Source organism: Pseudorasbora parva, chromosome 1 (assembly GCF_024679245.1).
Source record: "Pseudorasbora parva isolate DD20220531a chromosome 1, ASM2467924v1, whole genome shotgun sequence".
Lineage (NCBI taxonomy): Eukaryota > Metazoa > Chordata > Actinopteri > Cypriniformes > Gobionidae > Pseudorasbora > Pseudorasbora parva.
This window is the reverse complement of record NC_090172.1, coordinates 7,037,882-7,063,426: the sequence shown is the minus strand read 5'-3', so window position 1 is coordinate 7,063,426 and position 25,545 is coordinate 7,037,882. Positions and strand designations below refer to the sequence as shown.

At 37.2% G+C, this 25,545-nt stretch overlaps 2 protein-coding genes across 7 annotated transcripts in view; one reads left to right on the top strand and one right to left on the bottom strand.

The window, feature by feature from the left end:
• mrvi1 (murine retrovirus integration site 1 homolog) overlaps positions 1-8,642 on the bottom strand; it is an 80,174-nt gene extending 71,532 nt beyond the window's left edge. For 4 of the 6 annotated variants that reach the window (XM_067413235.1, XM_067413399.1, XM_067413579.1 and 1 more), the window contains exons 1-9: positions 8,558-8,641; positions 7,432-7,497; positions 7,290-7,343; positions 7,016-7,201; positions 6,837-6,941; positions 3,104-3,284; positions 2,955-3,007; positions 2,053-2,113; positions 1,778-1,936 (exon numbers count right to left, since the gene is read on the bottom strand). In XM_067413235.1, coding sequence (XP_067269336.1) covers positions 1,778-1,936; positions 2,053-2,113; positions 2,955-3,007; positions 3,104-3,284; positions 6,837-6,941; positions 7,016-7,196 — 740 coding nt within the window. In that variant the 5' untranslated portion in view covers positions 7,197-7,201; positions 7,290-7,343; positions 7,432-7,497; positions 8,558-8,641. Of the gene's footprint in view, positions 1-1,777; positions 1,937-2,052; positions 2,114-2,954; positions 3,008-3,103; positions 3,285-6,836; positions 6,942-7,015; positions 7,202-7,289; positions 7,360-7,431; positions 7,498-8,557 lie in introns of all 6 variants that reach the window. The other 2 variants (XM_067413490.1, XM_067413317.1) reach the window with 2 other exon arrangements.
• A 496-nt stretch (positions 8,643-9,138) lies between these two features.
• Positions 9,139-25,135, top strand: ctr9 (CTR9 homolog, Paf1/RNA polymerase II complex component). The gene is made up of 23 exons (XM_067413107.1): positions 9,139-9,295; positions 10,379-10,477; positions 10,557-10,796; positions 10,880-10,997; positions 12,053-12,142; positions 13,171-13,427; positions 13,506-13,613; positions 14,274-14,510; positions 14,595-14,684; positions 14,771-14,899; positions 16,807-16,990; positions 17,079-17,167; positions 17,619-17,804; positions 17,890-17,977; positions 18,107-18,255; positions 18,337-18,453; positions 19,505-19,650; positions 19,743-19,814; positions 20,560-20,842; positions 20,933-21,087; positions 21,849-21,930; positions 22,011-22,123; positions 24,426-25,135. The coding sequence occupies exons 1-23, from the start codon at positions 9,251-9,253 to the stop codon at positions 24,823-24,825; spliced, it is 3,477 nt and encodes a 1,158-aa protein (XP_067269208.1). The 5' UTR covers positions 9,139-9,250; the 3' UTR covers positions 24,826-25,135.
• The last annotated feature ends 410 nt before the right edge of the window (positions 25,136-25,545 follow it).

Genomic DNA, 25,545 nt, shown 5'->3' with positions numbered 1-25,545 from the left:
GTTGGAAACATTTTTATTTTATTTTCCAGTGTTTGTGGGTAATATTAGCCGTTAGAGTGTGCACAGATCTGCACTTCAGATTTTAACCAGAAAAAGTAGACCATCCGGGTATCTTTGAAATACTCATTTCAACATACTATGATTTTCTGACATACTAATCATAGTATCATACTACATTTTTAATACTATTTAGGATGGATAGTATGCAAATTGGGGTGCATTTTCAGAATGTTTCTGAGAAATCACACCTGTAAGTAATAAATTACTGTAATTTAGTTACATTTCTTTTTAAAAAGTAAAGTAAGGGATTTCTCTTACATGTTCTGTAATGTAAACAATAATTACTGTATAGAACAATTTTATACAAAACAATAGAGGGTTTCAAATTGAATGTCTAATGTTAAAATTAAAAAAGATTGTTTTAATGTAACCTACCCATAGACAGTAAAAGAAATGGACAGACCGTTCCCATAGACTTCAACGGCGGAAAGTGAGGTCAATCAGAGGCACTCACTTCCTGATGGCTGAGTGTACTGCTCAGGCTCAGACTGAGCTTGACGACGTAGATGTGACGTGAGCCTCCTGTCGGACAGCTGTAGGTCTTCTAGTAGTTGCGGAAAGTAAAATCTGAATCACGTTGTTTAAATGTTCTGTCCCGTTGCTTTTGGCTCACTATGGGCTTCTCCCCATTCTTCTCCCTTGACTTTATCAGACTTTATGTCTCCACATCCCCCCGACTGTCTCATAGACAGTAAAAGATAGCTTCTGAGCATCTCCTCCTGTCTATACGGTAATTTCTCAACTGTGCGAGAGTCGCGTTGGTTACGACGCAATCGTTAGCCTATTTTTTACAAAAACAGCTTCTACGGGGCGACAGTGTAAGAAACAAGGTAATGGAGCCTTTTATGCATTGTTGTGTTTCTTTAGAAATAAACAATGGACAAATGGAGTCTTTAAACGTCTCAGATGTAAAGTTATTCACTGTCAAAGTGACTCAAAAATGAATGGGAGTCAATGGGATGCTAACAGCAGGTGATGGCTTGGTTAGCAATGACCGCCCCTATGGGTGGAACGCTTTCCGAGTGCTAGATTACCCCTTGAACCTATTAAATACTAAGTTCAAGAATAATTTATGCTATTCTCTTTTATTTATTTGAAGTTTCGTGTCTATCCTTGTATTGTTCAACAGGTCATGGTTGGCATGGGACTTAGAAAGTGACATAATAAGTAATGCAATACATTTAGAGAGGGTAATTAATAATCTAATTGCACTGTTGAATATGTATGTGGCAAGGGGGGCGTGGTTCAGCGAGGTCTGCAGCGGGAGAGAGAGCCGCGGGACGAGTGGTAAGTGAGTGGGTTGGACGCAGATTAATAACACCTGTATCTTGTTCCAGTAATGGGCGCGGAGAGGGGATAAAACGCCAGTGGAACCAGAGACCAGGGAGAGAGAGAGACGTACGGTTGATGCCCGAACAGAGACTGAGAAACCGGAAGCCGGAAGTGCCGACCCGGAAGTGATCGCTATTGTTTTGAGTTTGAAAGAATCTCCACACTACTGAGTGTGCCTTGAATACTGAGAGAATAAATAAAGAAGCATCAACCGTCCAGCCGACCCCCGTGTCCTCTTCCTTCCTCACATTACGAACTTTATTACAATGTAATTACTGTAGTAGCTAGTAATTACTTTTCTACAGTAACTCACCCAATGATATCTGTCAGGTATTTTTATGCATACATACAGTAGATAGCTTTGTGGTAAGGTATCAGTGGATACCTGGCCAGTTTGGTGTGCAGCTCTGAAAGCTCCAGACTGAGCTGTAGGATGGTGTCCTCACACTGAGAAACGCTCCTCAGCAGGCTGCTGTTCTGCTCACTCAACCTGTGCTGCGTGTGTTTGAGCTCAGCCACTAAACCTGATAAATCTCCAGACTCACTGAAAGCAAACAGAATCAGAGACTGTTGCTGAAATCACAGATGCTTGTAAAAACTTGATGAGTGTGGCTTAAAAATGTGGTAAAAAGACGGATGCAATGAAATTACTGAACTAACCAATGGCATTCAGCTCCATCGGTGAACGTGGCCTCATTTAAAGGAAGATGATATTCAATCCCTGTGAAGAGTTTGAGTTTAATACTAAAGTTTAAAATGTCAGTTACAAATGTTACATATTTATATTAGGTATTGTGCATAATTTTACTAATTTGTGCAGATGAGAAAGAAAATATACCTGCTGCCAAATTATGAGATCATATTAATAATATGTATATGGCAGTTTTTCCTATGGTATCGATCAAAATTGTGGCCAGTGAAAATACTGAGTGGCTATTAACTTTGAAAGACCACTACAGTGGCTGCTGAGCAAAAAAGTGAATGTCAAGCCCTGATTATTGATGTCTTTACTGTCACTTTTGTCCTTACTGAATAAAATTATTAATTTCTTTGAAAAAAAAGTACTTACTTAAACTTTTGAATGCAGAGTATGGTTACCATTAAAATATTAAGCAGCAAAAATGTTTTCAACATTGATAATAAAAAATGTTTCTGAAGGATTTGTGCCATTTAGTTGCTTATTACCTTAAATATTGGCTGTTTATTAGTACTTATAAAGCACATATTAATGTTTTATTCTATGTGACCATATTCTACACCCCAATACCCAATACCTAAACTTAACAATTACCTTTACTAGCGTTTCCCATACTAAAGTTACCCTAAAGGATCATGTGAGACTGAAGACTAATAAAACATTATTTTATTATATATTCAGCTAATAAAACATTATTAATACAGAAAACAGTTCTTTAAGATGATCACAATACTTCACAATATTACTGCTTTTAGAGATCAAATAAATGCAACCTTAGTTAGCATATAGAAGACAATCTCATCTTTCAAAAACATAAAAATTATATTTTAAACGGTAGTGTAAGAGTTAACTGTTTTTCACTTACTAGATACATTTCTTATGGCTGATCCCGTTGCCTGATTTTTATCCTCAGGAGTTCTGTATATGAAATTCAATGTTTAGCACAATTACAGTTAGGGATATCACCTCATGTAGAGTCAAAACACTGACATTGTGTTTGTCTGTATCCCTCACCCATCTTGGCAGCACTGTGTGATCCACTCTCTCATGATGGCATGAAACCTGTCCCTGCTAACAGGTGGGTCCTGGTTCTCTGGGTCCAACATCTGTCGTAAATGGGTCAACTTGTCCTGGCCGGAGCTTTGGAGCGTCATTGCCTGGAGAAAATGCACCACAGTGGAGGCCTGAACCTCTCCTGTAGGAAATAGAGAGATGTACACATGTTTGGAGCCGGCAGGATTTATTTTTTAAATAATCCATTTAAAATAGCTGTTTTCTGTTTTAAAATGTAAGTTATTCCTGTGATGCAAAGCTGGTCACATATTTCTTCAGAAATCACTCTAATTCTGATTTGGTGCTCAAGAAACATTTCTTATTATCATTTTATTTAACGAAAAATCAAAAGAAGAGCATCTATTAGAAACAAAATGTAAATGTCTTTACTGTCACTTTTGATGTGTTGGGGAAAGTTACTTTTAAAAGTAATTTGTAACCATGTTGGATTACTCTACGTATAAAAAGTAACTAATTACGTTACCTAGTTACTTTTAATGTAAAGTGTTATTGATGTGTTTTTGGAGCTTTAAAATCCAAGGTACCATTCATTGCCATTATTCAGCTTGGAAGAGCCAGGATATTTTTTAATATGACGCCAATGCGTTATGCCAGGAGAACGGTACTTTCCTGACTGCATTGTGAAAGAGTCATATACACCTAGGATGGCTTGAGGAGGAGTAAATTATGAGATAATTTTCATTTTTGGGTGAACTGTCCCTTTAAGCATAGTCCCAGACTAATTGTCTGTTAGAGCTGTTTTAACAGAAAGCATCTCGCACTGATATATCTCAAAATATACTATAGTGCCAACAGTTTTGGGACCCCTGTCTTTACTTGCACATGAACTTTAATGACATCCTATTTTTAATCCATAGGGTTTAATATGGAGTTGGCCCACCCATTGCAGCTATAACAGCTTCAACTCTTCTAGCTATTAACAAGTTTTAGGAGTGTGTTTATGAGAATGACCATTCTTCTAGAAGCACATTTGTAAGGGCAGGCACTGATGTTGGAAATAGAAGGCCTGGCTCTCAGTCTCCGCTCTAATTCATCCCAAAGGTTTCTAAGAAGGCCAGTCAAGTTCCTCCAAATCAAATCCATGACTTTATAGACCTGTCTTTGTGCACTGGTGTGCAGTCATGTTGGAACAGGAAGGCGCCATCCCCAAAATGTTCCCACAAAATTGGGAGAATGAAATTGTCCAAAATGTCTTGGTATGCTGAAGCATTAAGATTCCTTTTACTGGAACTAAGGGGCAAAGCCCAACCCCTGAAAAACAACCCAACACCATAACTCCCCCTCCTTGGTGTTGTTCCCAAATCCTTCCACTTTGTTATGATACCACTAACAGTTGACCGTGGAATATTTAGTAGTGAGGAAATTTCACGAATGGACTTATTGCACAGGTGGCAACCTATGTACCACGCTTGAATTCACAGAGTTCCAGAGAGCGACCCATTTTTTCACAAATGTTACCATGGACCACAAAACCAGTCATAAGTTGCATGTTAAAAAGGCCCATTGTGACTTGTATTTTGAAATTTCTGTCTGTGAAACTTGCTCTGGCAATCAGCCAATGTCGGTGTCAAAGTAGCAATGCAAAGACGCTATGCTCCGCCCATCGGCAGCAGTTGGCTTTGATTAATGCTAGTGAATAGCTCAGCATAGAGTGATGGGATCAAACAAACTCTGTGTTTGTTTCATTTGATGTGTGTGTATATTGTATGAAAAGTAAGTTGATTTTATGTACTTCAGCTTATGTTATCTGTTTAATGAACTGAAGTTATGATGTTTGGTTGATATCCCTTGTTTAATGATACTTTACATTGAAGTAATGATTCATTTGTGTTCATGTATTCACATGATGTTCCTCTGTGTTTCTGTTACCTCTCAATACGGTTACTGAGTTAATTGACTGTTTCTGTTATGTTATGTTATATTGATTATTTTATTGTATGCTTTGTTCTAGACCACACACACACGAACATATATAAGCAGCAATGTACTAATTTTCTAGCCTGACGTGATAATACTCAATTCTAGTCAGAATATGGGTCTGATACTGCTCCATTGGGCTGGGATTATGGGGCGTGTTTCAACCGAACCAGGAAAGACCCCAATTGAATAGACCTACAACCAATCAGAGCAACGAAGCGACGTCAACAGAGCTCAACTGCACTGTGTTGCCAAGTCCGCGTTTTTTTTCTGCGGATTGTTTTCTATGTCCGCGGGTTAAAGCGACTATTATGTGATATATATAATCCCATGAATGTGAATTTTAGCAGGCAACCTTGCCAAAATAACACACATTTTACCCCCCAAACACCATTTTTTTTTCACGAGAAGCTATTGTTTAGGGCTAGTAGTTGGCGGGTTTTGTTGTAAAACCTTGGCAACCCTGTCTGCACACACGCTGGAATAAACAATCTTTGCCTGTGTTGTAAAAAAATTAAAGAATTTAATGATACACAGAGTACTTACCCAACATGATCATCATTTCTGAGAGAAATTGTGAAGGTGAATGCATACAAACAAGCTCTCCATTTAGAATTCGAGTAAATATAATCCAAGCCCCTTTGATGACGTGATGATAACGTTACTGTTGATCATCTGTCCGTCATCGTCTAAAGCCCGCCCTGATGATTTCATTGGTCCGAACAGTTTCTTTTCAGAGATAATTACTCCTCTATGGAGCGAGGCCAGACCGAACTGCCCGACCTAAAAAATGTGTGGGCGGGGCTAAGTTCAGCTGGCATCGAGGCTACTAATTTTCCCCAATGTGCTGAGAATAAAGAGCAAAGAACTTAAGACACCTTTCTTCTTCATGTCACTAACCGGACAACTGTGGTGAACTAGTCCCCAACTGGCAACCCCCAGTCTGAGTGAAATTAATCAGTTTTCTTTACAGGTATATTTGTGGAAATAGTCAATGGTCAAAATGATCCATTTTTATTTTACGCCAACAATAATTAGAATATTAAGAAAAGAGTGGGTTCCAAGAAGATATTTTGTCAATTTCCAACCGTAAATATATAAAAAATGTATTATTAGTAGCAATACGCCATGCTAAGGACTTTATTTGGACTACTTTAAAGGCAATTTTCTCAATATTCAGATTCCAGATTCTCAAATATTCTCTGACAAATATTGTCCTAACAAACAATACATCAACTGAAACTTATTTATTTAGCATTCATATGATGTATAAATCTCAATTTAAAAAAATGGACCTTATGACTGGTTTTGTGGTCCAGTCACAAATGTTTGTAGAAGCGTCTGCAAGCCTAGGTACTTGGTTTTATACACCTTTGGCCTACAAGTTAGTCATCACATTTTTTTCAATTTCAATCATATCTCACAATTTTTTATTTTGCTTTCATTGGCCAAGGAATGCCCAAGAGGACGTCTAAACGACATGTAAAGTGTTTTTTTAGGAGCATAAACATGTAAAGCCGATGTCCCCACAAAAACAGACTGCAATTCATTCAAGAGCTTTGTGCAAGTTTACCACAGCAAAGGTGTGTGAACTTCACACAGGCCTACTTTTGAAAAAACATTGTTAGTTCCTCTAGAAAAGCGGTCATTGATTGTTAGTTTTTTTTATTTAGCCTAACCCCAACCTTTTAACTGCCTGTAGTGTATAAGTCAAGCAAGTTTGCATGTATAGCACTGTTGAAAGAGAAGGCTTTACCTTTACCAGTAGTGTCACATGCTTCAAAAGTTATGTTCAGGAGTTCTTCCTCTGAAAAGCCATTGGTTTCAGCACAATCACACAGAGCCCTCTCTGATGTAAAATCTAGAGCAATGTGAAGCCACAGGTAAGATGACTAATTAAAGCTGCACATTAATACTAATAAAGCATCAGATCACCTTCACAGCTCTCAAGCACATGGCAGGGCTCCAGTGAATATGTTCCGGAGTCGACGGAAAGGCTTGGGACGCTGCATCCACGACAGCCATGATTCTGTGATACGAGCCTGAAGGAGGAAAGATGGGCCCCAACGTCTTCCTCTAAAGAACCCTGATGTCCATTCGGCTTTTCTGAGGCCATAACCTCTGACAAACAGATACAATAATCTCTCCTGATATCATTACTCCAATCTATATCGTAACACCCTTGATTTTTATTAAGAAGCATACTTACGTTTTCTGGAACTAGAGAAGATTAACTAATACGTTCTTCCGTTTCATTGTTTTACTGATGAAGACAACAACTGAGACATCAGAAATGAATTGAATGATTAATATATATACTCCTTATCAAAATGCAATGGAAAATTACATACCTTTTTAGCTGAATGAAATCTTTTTATCTCACACAAGAACGGCATTTTCAAAACAGCATGGATGATCTGTGCACAGTCAAACATATAGTCACACTGTTGTGTATTTGAAACATCCTTGTTGCTTGTAGTGTAGCTCTCAATGCTTGTAAAAGCAACAGCTGATCTTTAAAGAGCCTTGGCCTCGTTTCATCATAGACGCACACTGGCACACATCAAAACCAGATGACATGGCTACCTCCCCCAAACGCCCTCCATTCACTGCCTTGTGTGCTTCTAGCAGGGCAGAACAATGTTGTAATGGACCATTTTAATTAACATTCGGCAGTTTTCCATATCAAATGATTCAAGGCCAGCATTCATCATAAGAGCACCACCCACTAATTGTCTTTGTCCATTTCTTCAAACATATCCAAAGGATTTCTCTCAGTCAGAAAATCTCATTTCCTATAATAACAACAACATTATTGTTGTTATTGTGACTGTTTATCTATATAATATTATAATTTTAAATATAACTATTATTGTATTGCTGTATATTTGGTATATTATTATTATTATTATTAGGAGTAGTAGTAGTAGTAGTAATTTTACATATGATTATACTATCATATTGTATATCTTGTTGAGGTCATTTATACATGATCATTTCATTGTATATTTCACATTATTTAATCAATTGAGTAATTAATAGATATTGAGAATAATCTTAGATATAATTATATTATCATATTATTCTTATTAATATATCATTATTATTATCAATGTGTTGTGCTGTGTAACTAAACTCAGCTATTTAAAAATATATATTTTAAACAGCATTTTGTCAGAAAATCTAATGTCTAAATATTATAACAACAACATTATATAACTTTTATCATGTTGTATAGCCTTTGTTATTTTATCATTATTATTAGTAGTACTGTAGCAGTTATTTGCATAATTAACAATATTACGGACTTCCTTTCGGCCGTTGGTGTTTGTGGCAGAAGTAAGCATGTTAAGTACACGTGCAATGAAGTCCATACACACAGATGTCAACCGCATACGTGTCTCTTTATTTTACTCTAATAAATTACTGTTTCCAGTCAGCTTCCTGTAAGCTCTTGTTCATTACTGTTCTTCATACCTTGCAGCTAGAACAAACACTTTGTCCATATTTCGTGTGCACCATCGGTTATCACCCATCTGTGCGCAAAAGCACGGTCAAAAACTGTTTGCCTTCCTGCCACCAAACACACCTGTCCCTCATTAATCCAGTGCTTCACATTATATATATAATTAGAGTGACCCCCCATGGACAAAACATGCATTGCATTAAAATGGCTCCTACAAACAATATTATGTTTTTAATATTAAATACTAATCTGAGATATAGTTATATTATTATCCCATCTTTGTATATTTGTTGTTATTATTTTTATTATCATCTGTCATCTGTGTAACATGCTTTATTCAATTCTATTAAAAACAATATTTTAATGTACCTCATTTACTTTGACTTTTATGTGTATTTTGCATTTGTCACAGAATTTTTACAACTGAAAGGTTTTTGTTGGTTTAAGACATAAACTGTAAAAAACTTAAAGCAGGTTTTAAGAAAGGGTTTAAAATGTTTAGTTAAAACTATAGACCGTAAAAAAATAAAACAAAGATGAAGGGGTTTCCGCGGACTTTGCTTTTGAAGCGTGTGACCGCTAACCCGGAAGTGTAGTGTATTTTGTTGTTCAGCTTCAGGTGGTGAGTGTGTGAGGCTGCTGCTGGATACGAACAAGTACAAACCAAAACCTACAATATTGGGGTTAAGGCTTGATTCGTAACCATGTCTCGGGGATCCATTGAAATCCCCTTGCGGGACACAGATGAGGTATGGACAGGTTTTATCTCTGTGTGGTGCTGAATGTAGTTTTATTACAGCTCTATGAATAGCTATCATCTGCTAACATGCTATCATTTACGCGCTTTTGATAAGTTTACATAAAATTTATGAACTAACTAACGTTATAGCGAAGGACAGAAGTACTTCCGTGAGTCTTGGGCTACATAGACATAATTATGCAATCATTATACAATGATGACATATACTTTAGTTTAATATGGTTCTGGCATGAAACATCATTTAATCATATTTTAAGCCTTTCCTTTTGACGTTTATGTCTATATGATAGCTTTTGTGGTATTTAACTATTTATTTAGAATCAAGCAAAAACATAGTACATATAATATTCCCTAACATGTCTGGGATACACAAAAATAAAATAAAAATTGTAACTTAATTGCACAACTGAAAAACATTGTACATGTTAATAGTTGCATAGCTTGTATTGCTGTGTTTGTTTATATATTGTTTTGTTTTATTGTAACTGTAATTTTTAAATTGTTCAAACATAGGCATTTTCTATTCCACAATTATTATAATTTAATCAAATATAAATATAAAGTAACAACAAGCTTCTTTTTAAATTCTCTCCAAAAATAACGACTAATGGGTGTAAAAAGCTTTCTATTTCAGATAAATACTGTTCTTTTGAACTTTCTATTAATCAAAGAATCCTACATTTTTTTACACAACTGTTTTCAACATTGATAATAATCATAAATGTTTCTTGAGCACCAAATCGGCATATTAGAATGATTTTTGAAGTATCATTTGACACTTAAGACTGGAGCAGTGATGCTGAAAATTCAGCTTTAATCACAGGAATAATTACATTTTAAAATATATTCACATAGATAAAAAGTTGTTTTAAATAGTACAAATATTTCACAATAATTCTGTCTCGGGAGAATTAAATAGGGATTTTTTTATTATATGATATTATTATATTATTTTTTATCTATTTATTAAAGCTCTAATATCTGTTTCAGCCAAAGTCACTGGGGGAATATGATTTTATTTTCCTCAGTAATGGTTTGCACTCACTGAGTTCATCTGTTATTTCTTCCTCAGGTTATTGAGCTTGACTTCGATCAGCTTCCAGAAGGAGATGAAGTCATCAGCATCCTCAAACAGGAGCACACACAGCTGCACATATGGATTGCCCTCGCTGTAAGTGACACGCTTGCGTATGGTGACTTTATTAAGGTTTCTGGTGTTCAAAGATCTCACTACTATTTCTTTTATTCAGTTGGAGTACTACAAACAAGGCAAGACGGAAGACTTTGTCAAGTTATTGGAGGCGGCACGCATCGATGGAAACCTTGATTACAGAGACCACGAGAAGGACCAGATGACGTGTTTGGACACACTAGCTGCATATTATGTCCAACAGGCTCGAAAAGAGAAGAACAAAGATGCAAAGAAGGACCTCATCAACCAGTCCACACTTCTGTACACCATGGCAGACAAGATCATCATGTACGATCAGGTAAATGAAGCTTCCAGTATTCATATTGTAGCAATCACTGTTATTTTTTATTATTAACCTTATGATATTTCTCATTTCCACAGAACCATCTGCTGGGAAGAGCTTGCTTTTGTCTCCTGGAAGGTGATAAGATGGATCAAGCAGATGCTCAGTTCCAGTTTGTTCTTAACCAGTCAACAAACAACATCCCTGCACTCCTGGGTAAAAGTCACATGATCATTACATACTTTAAGACCTACACAAATAAAATGAATACTGTATGTCTGTAAAACAAACTTAATTGATCTCAAAATAAATCATTTCCACTATTGGGCAAAATTTTGGGTCTCTTATTCTCACAGAGGCTGCATATGTTTGATCAGAAATACAGCAAAAATAGTAATTGTGCAAAGTATTATTACAGTTTAATACAACTATTTTCCATTTTAATATATTTTAAAATGTATTTTTTTTCTGTGATGCAAAGCTGCATTTTCAGCATCATTACGGCAGTCTTCAGTGTCACATAATCCTTCAGAAATCATTCTGATTCGCTGATTTAATGTTTAAGAAACATCTCTTATTATCAATATTGAATATAATATTTTTGAGGTAACCATGATTTAACTTAGGGCTAAATAAAAAAAAAAAACTTTTATTCAGCAAGGATATATTAAATTCATCAAAAGCTATTTATAATGTTACAAAAGATTTATATTTCTAATAAATGCTGTTTTTTAAACTTTCTATTAATCAAATAATCCAGACAGATTGAATCACATTAAGCAGCCCGAAATGTTTCTTGTTTAAAATTGTAATGCTATTTCACAATATTGCTGTTTTTACTGTCATTTTGACCAGCTTGGGTGAGCAGAAGAGACTTCTTTCAAATACAAAAAAAAAAAATCTTAATAAATTTTTACAATCACAACAAGAGCCCGGTGTTTTGAAATTGAACATGCAGCACTCCTATTTATTTAATTCAATAAGCTCATATAATATAATGTTCAATAATCACATTGGGCTGTTTCCTATTTTGTCCCCAGATTTAAGGTATAATCTAAGACCTCTTAAAATGGTAATTTACCAAATTTAAGACTCATTATAAAAAGCCTAGGTATGCTCTATGTTCCTGGTTTTATTGTGCATTTATCAATCCATAATAGTCACATATAAGCATAATATGGACGTTAAATTGCACGTGAACACTGTTTCATGTTTTTTTAATAGATGTTGTCTTGTTGTGAATGTTTATTTATGTTTATGTCCTTCAACAGGTAAGGCATGCATCTCCTTCAACAAAAAGGATTACAGGGGAGCTCTAGCCTACTACAAGAAAGCTCTTCGCACTAACCCTGGCTGCCCGGGTGAGTTTTCCAGACGTGTTGAAAATACTTTATTCTTTACCTCAAAACCTTCCTAGATAGTAGTGATAGTAGATCAATTTATACTAATTAAATCTTAACATATTGTAAATGAATTGAGAGATAAAAAAACGTAATTATTAATGTATTAATATCGATAAAAAACCTAGTTAATCATACATATTTCTGCAGTTAATAATAACGTGTGATTTTTGATACATATTTTCTCATTGAATCTCCTAACTAATATTAAGGATGACTTAAAGACGGTATATTTTAAATGTTTGTGTGTAATGCCATCTTTTTACTATGTATACATTTCTGGGGATGAAATGAGTAATAATAGCCATTCAACATTACATTATAGTTAAAAGCCATAATTTTAACATCTAATTTGCTTAAAAAAGCTATATCATCTTTTAATTTAAGTGTACTTAAAAACAAATTTCACATGAACCTATGTCACAATAGCTGTGTATTTTAATATGTTGTTGTATATAATTTACAGATAGTAAAAATAGTAATGTTTCTGTCTCTGTCTGTTTGAATGTGAGCTGTCAGTTTTTTCCTCCACTAATTTTATTTTGTACATTAACTTCCATAATAAGTAAGAAAATGACTACAGGTAGAAAAAACATTTGGTATCAATATCTTTGTAGGATCGATCTTCTCGATACAACGTCAATATCGATTTTTTGCACTTACAGTAATTGAGACAAGCACGTTACTGACAGGATCAGAAACAGGCAGCTAGTCAGAGCTTGAAACACGCACGCTTCTCGATCGGCTGATCATAAGATAGGCCTAGATGTGGACCATGCTTGGTTGGCCGCTGTCTCCCGGTTGACAACTGGTGAGCGGAACCGATTGCGTGATCATATTCTGTAATGCTAGCCAACGGATGCGAGGAGACATAACTATGATAGCTCTATGCGACCGTAATATTGTATGTTGTTTCCAAAGCTAACAGGTTAAACTTTTATCTGGTCAAGACTCACAGAGCTCATTTCTGTTGAATTGTCTTATTGCAGCCGAGGTGAGACTAGGCATGGGCCATTGCTTTGTCAAGCTCAGCAAACTAGAGAAAGCTCGCTTGGCGTTTGGCAGAGCTCTGGAGCTCAACTCCAAATGTGTGGGAGCGTTGGTGGGTTTGGCTGTGCTGGAGCTCAACAATAAAGAGGCCGACTCCATCAAGAACGGCGTGCAGCTGCTTTCCAGAGCCTACACCATTGACCCCAGCAATCCTATGGTGCTCAATCACCTCGCCAATCATTTCTTCTTCAAAAAGGTAAAGATAGTTCCCTCTTGTGATCTACGATTTAGAATTGGAGATCTTGTACTTTATCATGTCCTTTGTTTTTTCCAGGACTACAGCAAAGTGCAGCATCTGGCTCTTCATGCTTTTCACAACACAGAGGTGGAGGCTATGCAAGCTGAGAGCTGCTATCAGTTAGCTCGTTCCTTCCATGTCCAGGTAAGAAAGAGACGTCTTACTTTTAAGAAATAAATAATCAGTAGGGGTAAATATTTAATATATGACAAATATAACGGCTATTTTGAAAGTACTTTTATTTGTATATTTTTTTATTATTCATTTTGTCAATTGCTTTTGTTTTGGGGTTATAGAGCTTTAATTTTAATTTCTTTGCTTTTTTATTTTAATACGCTTATCATTTGACTAGTATTCTTTTTTATTACTTATATTATTTATTGTTTTTTATTAATACATTAATTTCAGGTCGTTGCCAAAGCAACATTTCTGAAAACAAATTTTAGCAGTTTGTTTTACCTAACAATAACAACGCTGACCCCAAAAGGATCATCAGGAGTGTTGAGGTCTGCTGTCACTTGTATTGAACGGTCATTATTTTCTACTATTATCTTAAGCTTACAATGCTTTTGGGAAACGCAGCCCTGACCAATTATATCAACTATCAATCAAGTGAAATTTTCTGTAATGTCTAAAGTCTTGTTTATACTTTTGCCTGGCTCCACACCGCAATTTACAAAAAATGCAGACCGGCCAACACTGATGACGTAATTTTTGCAGCGCACAGCTTCGCGCTTGTGCGGACGCGGCGAGTATAAACCAGGCTTAAGACCAATGGTAATAAATGCACATCTTTGTTTTTAGGAGGACTATGACCAAGCCTTCCAGTATTACTATCAGGCCACTCAGTTTGCATCATCTACTTTTGTACTGCCCTTCTTTGGCCTGGGCCAAATGTACGTGTATCGTAGAGACAAGGAGAATGCAGCACAGTGCTTTGAAAAGGTTCTGAAGGCATATCCCAACAATTACGAAACCATGAAAATCCTTGGGTCACTTTATGCCACATCGGATGACCAGGAGAAGAGAGACATTGCTAAAGTACGACTTTATGATATATATCAAAAACTGAATTACAAAAAAAAAAATCAGAGATAAAAAATCAGTTTTCTTTTTTCCTTGTAGGAACATTTGAAAAAAGTCACAGTGCAGTATTCCGATGATGTGGAAGCCTGGATCGAGCTCGCCCAAATTTTGGAACAAACAGACATTCAGGTAACAGTGCTATTTCTACATGTGCCTGTGTTTTGACTTGTGCAATATGCACCTCTCTCACTGCGAATAGCCCATCTTTCCTGCAGGGTGCTCTTTCCGCATATGGCACTGCCACTCGCATCCTTCAGGAGAAGGTCCAGGCTGATGTTCCCCCTGAGATCCTCAATAATTTGGGGGCCTTACACTTCAGATTGGGAAACCTCGGCGAGGCCAAGGTAAAGAGAACTTTTTGACTCAAATTAAAGGTGAAGTATGTCGTTTTTTGAGACAATAGTTGCACCTTATGGAATTACAAAAATAAAGCATATTTTCCAAAAACATTGCAAACACCTCGTTCACATGTAATGTCTCTCACAAGTTAAAATGCCACAACAGGTCTTACGGGTGCTTGTGAAGATGTGTCTCAGCTGGTAAAAGTAGGCTATTTTCAATTAACAGTCCAACATATTGAGAATACTTTTAGCTGTGAGAATACTTTTCACTCATGAGAAAGCAATTGACCAGATTTTCTGTCTAGAGTGAATGTGAGCATTTCTCTTATATAAACCCATCCAGCGTATCTGGACCGAGCACATTTTATAACATGGCGCGCCACATTTGTTTGAGTATTGAAGTGTCCATTGTAGCATGTTGCATCTCAATGCCACGTTCGATTTGACATGATTTGTTCATGACCTGTTTAATCTTTGAAGATAAGTTTTGTCTTGCACTTCTATAAGCACAGCTGAATTTCTTTTCCTACATAACATCATGGTCTCTCACTGGCTAAACACCCTCTAGCTCCACCTGCTTCAGTAGCCATGCCTCCAAACTATCGGTATAGGTTTTGTTTTGGAAAGAAATCGACAAATCTTGACAGTCACTCTTAAAGCCGCACTTGGCTACTTTTGCTCTCGGGGTCCCCCTACAGTTTATATACAAAAATAATGTCCTCAACTACTGTCGTAAGATCTGTCATCCTACAACAGGGGATGCCATCGCGCGTGCATTTGTTGACATGACAACCCTGATAGCCCTGAACTAGTGATGCACGGGTCGTCTCATAACCCGTGGACCCTGTATGTCTATTTAATGGTCGCGGGTGCGGGCGGGTTGTAAAAATATATACAGTGGTGCGGTGCGGGCCAAATAACTTCATAAAAGTGGCGCCGCGGGTCGGTGCAGCACTAACAGTTCCCCTGAACACTGCAAGAGGAGTTCAGAGTTCTTCTGGCGTCGCGTGTGAAATGTCTTCATCCCAGGTAACGTTACAGTCAGTGGCATGTTTCAGCATGTCATATGAATATAATTTAATGGGTTTTATTTTTTTTCAAACGCCAAATAATCACGATGCTCACGTTTACAAGCCAGCGTCATTATAGTAGTCTATTGGTAGGTAATCACCATAACAAGCATGACAGCATCGGTCGGGCACGCCTCCTTCAGCTCACGCCAACGAGCAAACGCTGGTCACATGTTGATCCTCGTCCTGCCTTTAATCCCATCACTTTTTCGTTTCCTCTTATTGCTTTCCTCCAACAAAACCTTTTCTTTCTTATTTGTCTCTGCTGCTTCGGACATGACTATATTATCTGACGAACAAAGTTGGGCTCGCACGTCCGAATGTAAGGAAGTGTGTGTGTTGGTGGAAGTGACGTATATGCCGTAAAGCAGTCGAATTTTGTAGTTCTTTTTGTTCTTGGGTTACTACTCGAAACCCGAAGTTTAAAAGTACGATTAAAAACGATACAGACCCCGTCAGGCTATGGCAGACGTGTCATTCAACCTATTGTAAGTCGATGTATCATCACAAGAGTCTTAAAAAATATATTTTGAAGGTTGAAAAGTTACCTAATGCTGATTTAATGTTTTGATGGTGCCTGGGAGGCTCGATGTTTACACTTTTGGGGGAGATAAACCTATAAATAGCAATGAACAATAGTCAATGAACAATAAACTGGATTGAGAGAATGTATTTTAACATTTTACATACTGCACCTTTAAAGGAGTGTTCTGGCTCTGCTGTTGATTACCTCAGAACCAAATTACATTTGACTTTACTGGAATGGAATGTCTTAGGCAATCTGGTTGTGGGGAAATATTAATTCAGGAATGTCAATCACACATCTCAATTTCTTTGTAGAAATACTTCCTGGCGTCTTTAGAGAGGGCAAAAGCTGAAGGCGAGCATGATGAGCACTACTACAACGCTATCTCTGTCACAACCTCCTATAACCTGGCCAGACTCTATGAAGCCATGTGCGAGTTTCACGAGGCTGAGAAACTCTACAAGAACATCTTGAGAGAGCATCCCAACTATGTGGACTGTATGCATCATCACAGTATTCATTTTGTGTGGCTTTTTTCAGAGAGCAATCTGTTCAGATATATCACACATATTTTAATTTTTAACAGGTTACTTGCGTCTTGGAGCAATGGCACGTGACAAGGGAAATTTCTATGAAGCTTCTGATTGGTTTAAAGAAGCCCTTCAGATCAATCAGGTAGATAGTTCTTGCATACATACATATGCCTTCATATATAGCCATTGTTTTGGATCTGTATTAATCTAAATGGGTGAAAAGTAACAAAAAAGGCCTGCACGCTGTAAGAAAAAACAAAAAAAGCAAATGTGAGATAACACAGCTGTACTTAGGACAGGCAAACGTTTCGGTCACAACATGACCACCTTCAGTCAGTGCCTACGAGTATCTTAAAACAAAGAAAGACAACATGGTTGCATAAGTCACATGGTGCCACACACAAAAAAGTTAACTTTCCTTGAAATTCCGTATAGTTTGAGTTTATATTGTAATTAGGCACTGAAAAAGGTCATGCTGTGACTGAAATATTTGCAGTTCCTCATTAAAGCTGTGTTTTTGTTTTGTTATTTTTCTGCCTTTGCTGAGTTTTTGGTGAATTATATCCGATATGTATTAATAATGTGTTTTGTAGGACCACCCTGATGCCTGGTCACTGATTGGTAACCTACATTTGGCCAAACAAGAATGGGGTCCCGGCCAGAAGAAGTTTGAACGCATCCTTAAACAGCCCTCAACTCAGAACGACACCTACTCTATGCTGGCGCTGGGAAACGTGTGGCTTCAAACGCTGCATCAGCCCACTAGAGATAGAGAAAAGGTGCCTAATGTTATGCAGTTGACAAACTATCATGTATTTTTGGAATTTGTCTGTTTTATTTAATCTTTTTATTTTTGCCCCCTAGGAAAAGCGGCACCAGGATCGAGCTTTGGCAATCTACAAACAAGTTCTGAGGAATGATGCCAAAAATCTATATGCTGCCAATGGGATAGGTGCTTTATCTGATTTTTAATTAGCCTTAAGTTGTAAGGCCAGACCTGTAACTAGCAGTATAGACCAACTTACTTGTGTTTACCCGCCATATTGATTCAGCTCATAAGCATCTTTCTTCTGTGATGCAGGTGCGGTGTTGGCACATAAGGGTTATTTCCGCGAGGCACGGGATGTCTTTGCCCAGGTCAGAGAGGCCACAGCAGAGATCAGTGATGTCTGGCTGAATCTGGCACACATCTATGTGGAGCAGAAGCAGTACATCAGTGCTGTGCAGATGGTGAGAGTATAAACAAACTGAAGAAAAACTCAGCAAGGTTTTTGCTCTGGATCTGTACTGACGGCCTGATTTTCTCTTCAGTATGAAAACTGCTTGAAGAAATTCTACAAATATCAGAACACCGAGGTGCTGCTGTATCTGGCTCGAGCACTCTTCAAATGTGGCAAGCTGCAGGACTGCAAACAGACTCTTCTCAGGGTGAGAAAATCTCAATGCAACTTGACATTTTCTTTTATTTATTGCAGGGTTTTGCAAGTTTATGAAAAGCAGACTTTGGCAGGTTGAATTTTATATATAATTTTTTTTTTTAAATTGTAATCTTTTAAAATGGCATCTAAAATAATAAACTAGGTGCAATGTAGTGTTGTCAAAAATGTTGATTGTTCAATACATATCGATTCTGAAACCCTTACAATACTTATTTGCCGCAGTATCCTCTCTCTCTCTCTCTCTCTCTCTCTCTCTCTCTCTCTCTCTCTCTCTCTCTCTCTCTCTCTCTCTCTCTCTCTCTCTCTCTATCTCTCATATCTCTCTTCTCTCTCTCTCTCATATATCACTCATATCTCTCTCTCTCTCTCGCTCTCTCTCATATATCTCTTACAGCGAGTTGCACACACACCCTCCTCTCCTCACTTACTCATTTCATGTGCTCCGGATGAATGTTGTTATTTCGCAGTGGGATTTCGTGTATTTTTTTGTATAATCGTGTATTCTATTGTATAATGGATCCGTGCAGAACAGTTTTCCCCCATAGTAGTAGCGATATAAAATAAAAAAAGATTAAAATCATTTGTTTACCTGTATGTCATGTGACCATTAACCAACTTCAGAAAACTGTAAACATGCACATTTTGTTTAAATATTGAAATATTAGTTTAAAAGTAAATATTTTAGGTAAAAGCAGCTTGGCTAAGAAAAAAGTTTGGGAATCTCTGCTTGGCTATATCGACTAGATTGTAGTTTTCTTTTCTCATATATGCCAAATGGACTACATTATTATGCTTAATAAGGTTATATTTTATAATATGTTGCATTATTCAGTAAATAGTTTTGAACAATTTTGTGTTTAAAATTATATTTAAAAGAGGAACCCAATGCATTAAAACCACGTAAGTTACATGTACAAAGAACTAAACGTTTTTCACCGGTATAATTCATCATTTGGATTTTATTTAAAAATGATCTACTATTTTAATCTATTAGCAGTCCTATTTGTAAATGCTTCTGACGTCGTTTTTTTTTCTTTCAGGCTCGGCACGTGGCTCCCAGTGACACTGTGCTGATGTTTAATGTGGCGCTGGTGCTGCAGAGGTTGGCCACGCTGGTGCTGAAGGATGAGAAGAGTAATTTGAAGGCTGTATTGAGTGCGGTGAAAGAGCTGGAGTTGGCTCACAGGTCCGTGAACTCCACGACCTCCAGCCTATGATGCGCTACAGCCTGAGGCTCTCATATGCTTCTTTCATAACTTTCTGTTATTGTTCTCACAGGTACTTCAGCTACCTCAGTAAGGCTGGAGACAAAATGAGATTTGACCTAGCGCTGGCCGCAAGTGAAGCCAGGTACGGCTGCTTACTTTTGTTCTGAAAGTTTGTCTTCCAGCATGACCTAACATGATCCGACAATTTCCAAGAACTGCCTGATAACAAAATTCCCAGCTAGTCTAAAGATATTCAGCTAGTCCTTCCATCTTTTATTCATTCCTTCCTTCAATTGCTTGTTTGTGTGTTCCTTTCATCCTTCCATCATCCAGCCATCATTTACTTATCCTTCATCATTTCTTTGTTTGTTCTCATCCTTCCTTCCTTCCTTCCTTCCTTCCTTCCTTCCTTCCATCCATCCATCCATCCTTCCTTCGTTCTTTTCATCCATCCATCCTTTGATAATTTATTCTTTTGTTCGTTCCATCTGTCCATCCATCTTTCTGGCTTATTTTTACCCATCATTGATTCGTTTCTTTGCTCCTTCATCCTTCCTTTCATCCATTGTTCATTTGTTCCAACTTTCCATCGTTCAATTGTTTGTTTCTTCCATACTTCCATCCATACTTCGTTCAGACTTAAATCTCATTTGTCGATCCATTGCTCATTTGTTCTTTTCAATACTTCCTTCTTTCATTCCTTTCTTCCATCCATCATGTTTTTTTTATTTCGATCCTTCCATCCAGTCCTCATTCCTTTCTTCATTTATTCTTTCTTGGAACAGAAAGGTTGATTTTTTGAAGGCTTTCAAATGACTTAAGAGGGAATAAATAATTACAAAATCTCCAGCGATCTGATCAGTAAAAAAAATTTTTTTCTCTCACAGGCAGTGCTCTGACTTGCTAAGCCAGGCTCAATACCATGTGGCCCGAGCTCGTAAACAAGACGAGGAGGAGAAGGAGCACCGCGCTAAACAGGAGCAGGAGAGAGACCAACTGCGGCAGCAAATGCTGAAAGAACAGGAGGACAGGAAGAACAGAGAGGCTGAGGAGCAGAAGAAGCTGCTTGAGCAGAGAGCCCAGTATGTGGAGAAGACCAAGAACCTGCTCAGCTTCTCAGAGGGAATGAAAGATTCAGCAAAGGAGAAGAGGAAAGGAGGCAGTGGACGGGTGAGCTTTTATTGGAGAGCTGGGATCTAGTTATTTATTTAAATGCAATAGTTTTTTGTATTTAAATGTTCATTTTCTTTTGTTTATTAGCGTAAAAAAGGAGGAGATTTTGATGACTTTGTCAATGATGACTCTGATGAAGACCTGCCACTTAAGAAAAAGAAGAAGAGGAAAGTTGGGAGTGGCAGTGAAGTTGAGGATGCAGGGGAGGATGGAGATAAGAAACCCCGGAAGAGGAGAAGGAGGTAAACATTAATGAGAACAGATCCACAGAATTCATAGAGAGGTCATATGCTGGCGTGCGGTGTTATTTTAGTATTATTTTGTTTTTTTTTACCTTTTATTGTTTTTATTCATATTGTGAATTGGCTGTTATTTCAATAATTTCGGTCTGAATGTTGAAGTTAATGATAATTACCCTGTTGGAACATAAAGGCCGAGTTTTTGGGTTGCTTACAAATTAAATTGAGAAAATCAAGATGCAATTTCAGAATGATTTGTTTTTAATATTGATATAAAGATGCAGTCAGATTTACCCTTGTTAAGTGAATTTTCTTTAGCTAAATCCAGTCATTTCAATAGACATCCGTATGATCAAGTTTCACATGATGGTGAAAAAGCGTAATAAAAGGTGCAATAAAATATGACCAAGCTCGGAAACTTAACTAGGTTTACCTTAATTTAATTTATTTGATTTTGCATCTAATTAAATCAATATAAATTGAATTATAAAATATGCAATGCAGTTCTTTTACTTTAAAATTTGCAAAATATGATCTAGTGTTGATCTTGTAATTTTATTTGTTGTATCTTATTGAATAGCTATAAATAATAATACATTTTTAAATAATTGAAAACAATTTAATACAAAATATTTGTAAATTGTGATGTATGTATTATGAATCATAAAATGGAATTATTTTCTGAACCCTAGTGACTGTAGTTAAAAACAGACTCAAGCTGGGTCAGGTTGAGTTTCAGCTTGTCTCTCTGGTTGCTTCCTCAGACCAGCCGGTTCAGATGATGAGGAAGGAGGCTCAAGGCCTAAAAAGCAGCGCAAACCCAGAGAGCGCAAGAGGATTGAGAAGGTACAGATGCTCTGAGGTTAATATCCAAGTTGTACCTGGATTTAGAGATGTAGATCTAATTGCATTTTTCTCTTATTAAGTCCAAGCCGGAGCGCATGCCGCCATCTCTTAAAGGGAAGATCAAGTCCAAGGCAATCATTTCATCCTCCGATTCCTCCTCTGATGAGGATGGCCTGAAAATAGCAGAAGACAGGTAAGAAATGGTCACTTGAGTTTGTTTAAAGTGCATGAACTGAAAATCCATCATATATCTAAATGTAAATGGTTACAAAAAGCTGCACGGTTAATCATTAAAAGATCACAAACTGGATTCAAACACCCACGTGATGTAATTCCTTAATGACTATGATCCTTAATGACAGAAGTTTCTTCAGTTTTGAAATAATGAGGATTTTATTTTAATGAAATGTAGTACAGTAAAAAAGTACTTCCAAAATAAAAAATACTTGAAAAACTTGATTACATTAATGAAGTACAAATACTTTTTCCACCACTGAAAATGTGCATTAAAAAATGTGTTAGTAGTCCTGCTTCTGGGACACTGACAGGCTATAAAAAATTGTTGTAATTCATATTTATCATCTGATGATCTTTCTGGTGAAAAGGACACTTCTCTCTAGTGATACATGCAATAATTTACTGATCATTTATTTTTCCGCTTAATCACACGCCTTGCAAGCTCATGTTCATCTGCATCTGTTTTTGAGCGCAACGCCGACTTCTCAAAATCAAATCAACAGCCGACAGATAGAAACACGTCCCCTGCCTAACATTGCTTTATTTTACACTCGAGTGTACGTCACAGGTAAACGTGATTTCACCAAGTCCACGTTCCTGGACATTTATTGATTCTGGAACGACATTGCAATCAGATTTGAGCGACAAGTTTACAGTTTGCCAGCAGTGTTGGGTATTATACATTGACCCAGAAATGTTTCTTAAGGCCCTTTCACACCAAGGAAGATAAGCATAAAGATATAGTTCTAAAAATCAACGCAAGAAGAAGTAACATGTAGAATGCGATGGGACGTTTCTGAATGGTTAGTTGTTGAATTTATGTATAGGCCTGTCACGATAGTCAATTAATCCCTCGATCATTTTTCCATCAGCAATAAAATTTCCATTTGTATGCTTGTTTGTTTTCCTCATCTCTCTCACACTGACTGCACCTCGTCCGTTTGGGGAGGTTTATACTCGACGCGCAGCTGATTGATGAGACGTCATGCTCGGCCAGATTCGCATGAACTCGTTACAAAATTTGACGTGCAAACCGCCAAGCCAAATGGGGTCTCGCGCAATCTGCATTGACGTCACTTTTGCCACGCGCACCCTCGCGCTCTTGCGGTATAAACAGAGCTCCACTGAAATTGGCAGTTTGATAAATGTAAGGTAATTCTTCAGTTAAATCTTTCTGCTAAAAGGCTCGTAATTTCTGTAGAGATAGCAATACGCAATCTCCTATTTTTTGCCATCAATCTCTCTTCTCTTGCTGTATCAAAATCTCATCTAGCTTTCCTCAGAGATGGTCAAGTTCAGTTTGTGCATGATTATATGAAATATATATTTTTTTAATACTATATCCTAAATTGTGGATAATTAAGCTATATGTCATATTCTGAAGTACTTTTTTTGGAGTGTTAACGATTAAAAGAAAAACAACAAGAACCGTACAGAACTGAAAACCATGACCCTAAAACCGTGTTACGAACCGAACCGAAAATATGTACCTAAAACAAAATCATCCGTTGCAGTTTTCATCCATTTTATTTATTGGATATGGTATTTATTCAAGTGCATTTTTTATAAACAAGTCCATTGTTTTTATCATTTTTGGTTTTTGTTCATTTTTTGTGGATATTTGAAATGTTTTTTTGTTATCAGTGTTAAAATGATTAGTCTTTATAAATAAAATTTAATTGATGTTTGGAAAAGTGTACCTGCATTATTATGCCATTATCATTATTTTAGATGAAAATGGTCTAAGAACGACAATATTATCATTTATCGCAATAATTTCTTGGCCAATTTATCGTCCAGCAAAATGTATCGTGACAGGCCTATTTATGTAGCTGATGTCTGTTAATCACTTGTTGTAAGATGCACAGAGCCAGAGAATATCCTTCCTCTTTTCAACATGGCCTTTGTTGTATGTTCACGGGGGCATGGTTTATGTAAATTTTAGGGTTTGTGATGTCACCAACATGTGAATAAGCTAGTTGTAGTCCCTACCAGTCGTCTGTTTGTAGTCCTTAAAAAGCGATTTCTTAAAAATAAAACATCTCCCTTTGCTTTGAACTTTGAGTGTCACTTTGCAGATGTTGTTTATGCTCAAACACCAACATTAAATACTAACTAACTAAAGTTAAAAAAGTGAAATTGTAATCAAGGACCGCTTTAAAATCACAGCAACTTTGTCACAATATATATCCAAAAACGTAATTAAAAATAATTAAGTTTCATTGTGACTTGACTAACATTGTCAATTTTATTTTCAGAAATGCCAGGCACAGCGGCTCGGGTTCAGATGATGATGAAGGCCACAGGAAACGCATCGCTTCGGACAGCGATTCCAATGAGGAGCGTAACCAATCAGGCAGTGAGGCCGGCAGCCCCCGACGCTCCGGAAACTCAGACGAGCACGAGTCCGGCAGTGATCGGCCGGTGAAGAGGAGGAGACCGCAGCAGCAATCCGACTCGGAGCAGTCGGACAACGAGAGCAAAAAGAGCCGCTCCGAAGGGTCTGATGATGAATCCCAGGCTGGCTCTCCGGCTGCCGCATCAGATCGGGGCGGCTCAGAGAACGAGGGCTCTCCGCAGAGGTCCAATAATGACTCCGAGCCTGAGGGATCCAACAATGAAGCCTCTAACAGAGGATCTGATGATGACAGTGATTGAATTTACTGACCATTCGGTCTGTTGAAAAAAGAAAAAAAAAGAAAAAGGCTGTTCTTGCAATGTTCAGATCATAGCGTACACGGTTATGTCATCCAGGATAATGTTTCTCAGAAATGTTTTTTTTTTTTTTCCTCAAAATGAACGCGTTGTCTGTTCGGTCTTTTGAGTAAGAAATGTCTCTTTAACAGATGTTTTTGATGAGTATTACAGCATATATTGTGCTCTGTAGTCTTGAGGCACAATCACAAGCTGTGATTCAGAGTTGGTGTACAATATGAAATGCCTTTGAATAAAAATATTTTGAAACATTTTTCTATTTTGTGTTTTCTGGGACTATTGCAGCTTTTTGGAACTTTTACCCATTCTGAATTTGTACATTAGCCTAGTTGCAACAAGAATAAGCAAATTGTACACAAATACATGCTATACAAATACATATAAAAACGTATAAGCCTATATAAACCAGTAATGTCCTCACTTTTTGGTGGTCATAATATTTTACTATACGTGAGGACAAAAGTGGCCATCACCTCCGCCGAATTTACCTCATATAATGACATAAATATGCGTTACGTTTGAATTAGCAGGTTATGAAGTTTATTGTAGCTATCTGTGGTGGGACTTCCGTTTTTTGTCATTTGGTTTAAATCTCACTGGCTATTTAAGACAGTACTGGCTCTAACTCGACGACAAATGCTAGATTAAGACATTTTCTCCACT

Bases quoted from the DNA above. Each gene is read 5' to 3' on its own strand.
- ctr9 (XM_067413107.1), top strand. From the start codon at position 9,251: ATGTCTCGGGGATCCATTGAAATCCCCTTGCGGGACACAGATGAG. The intron at 14,685-14,770 runs GTAACAGTGCTA...TCTTTCCTGCAG, and splicing joins TGGAACAAACAGACATTCAG to GGTGCTCTTTCCGCATATGG. The intron at 17,168-17,618 runs GTAGATAGTTCT...TGTGTTTTGTAG, and splicing joins AAGCCCTTCAGATCAATCAG to GACCACCCTGATGCCTGGTC.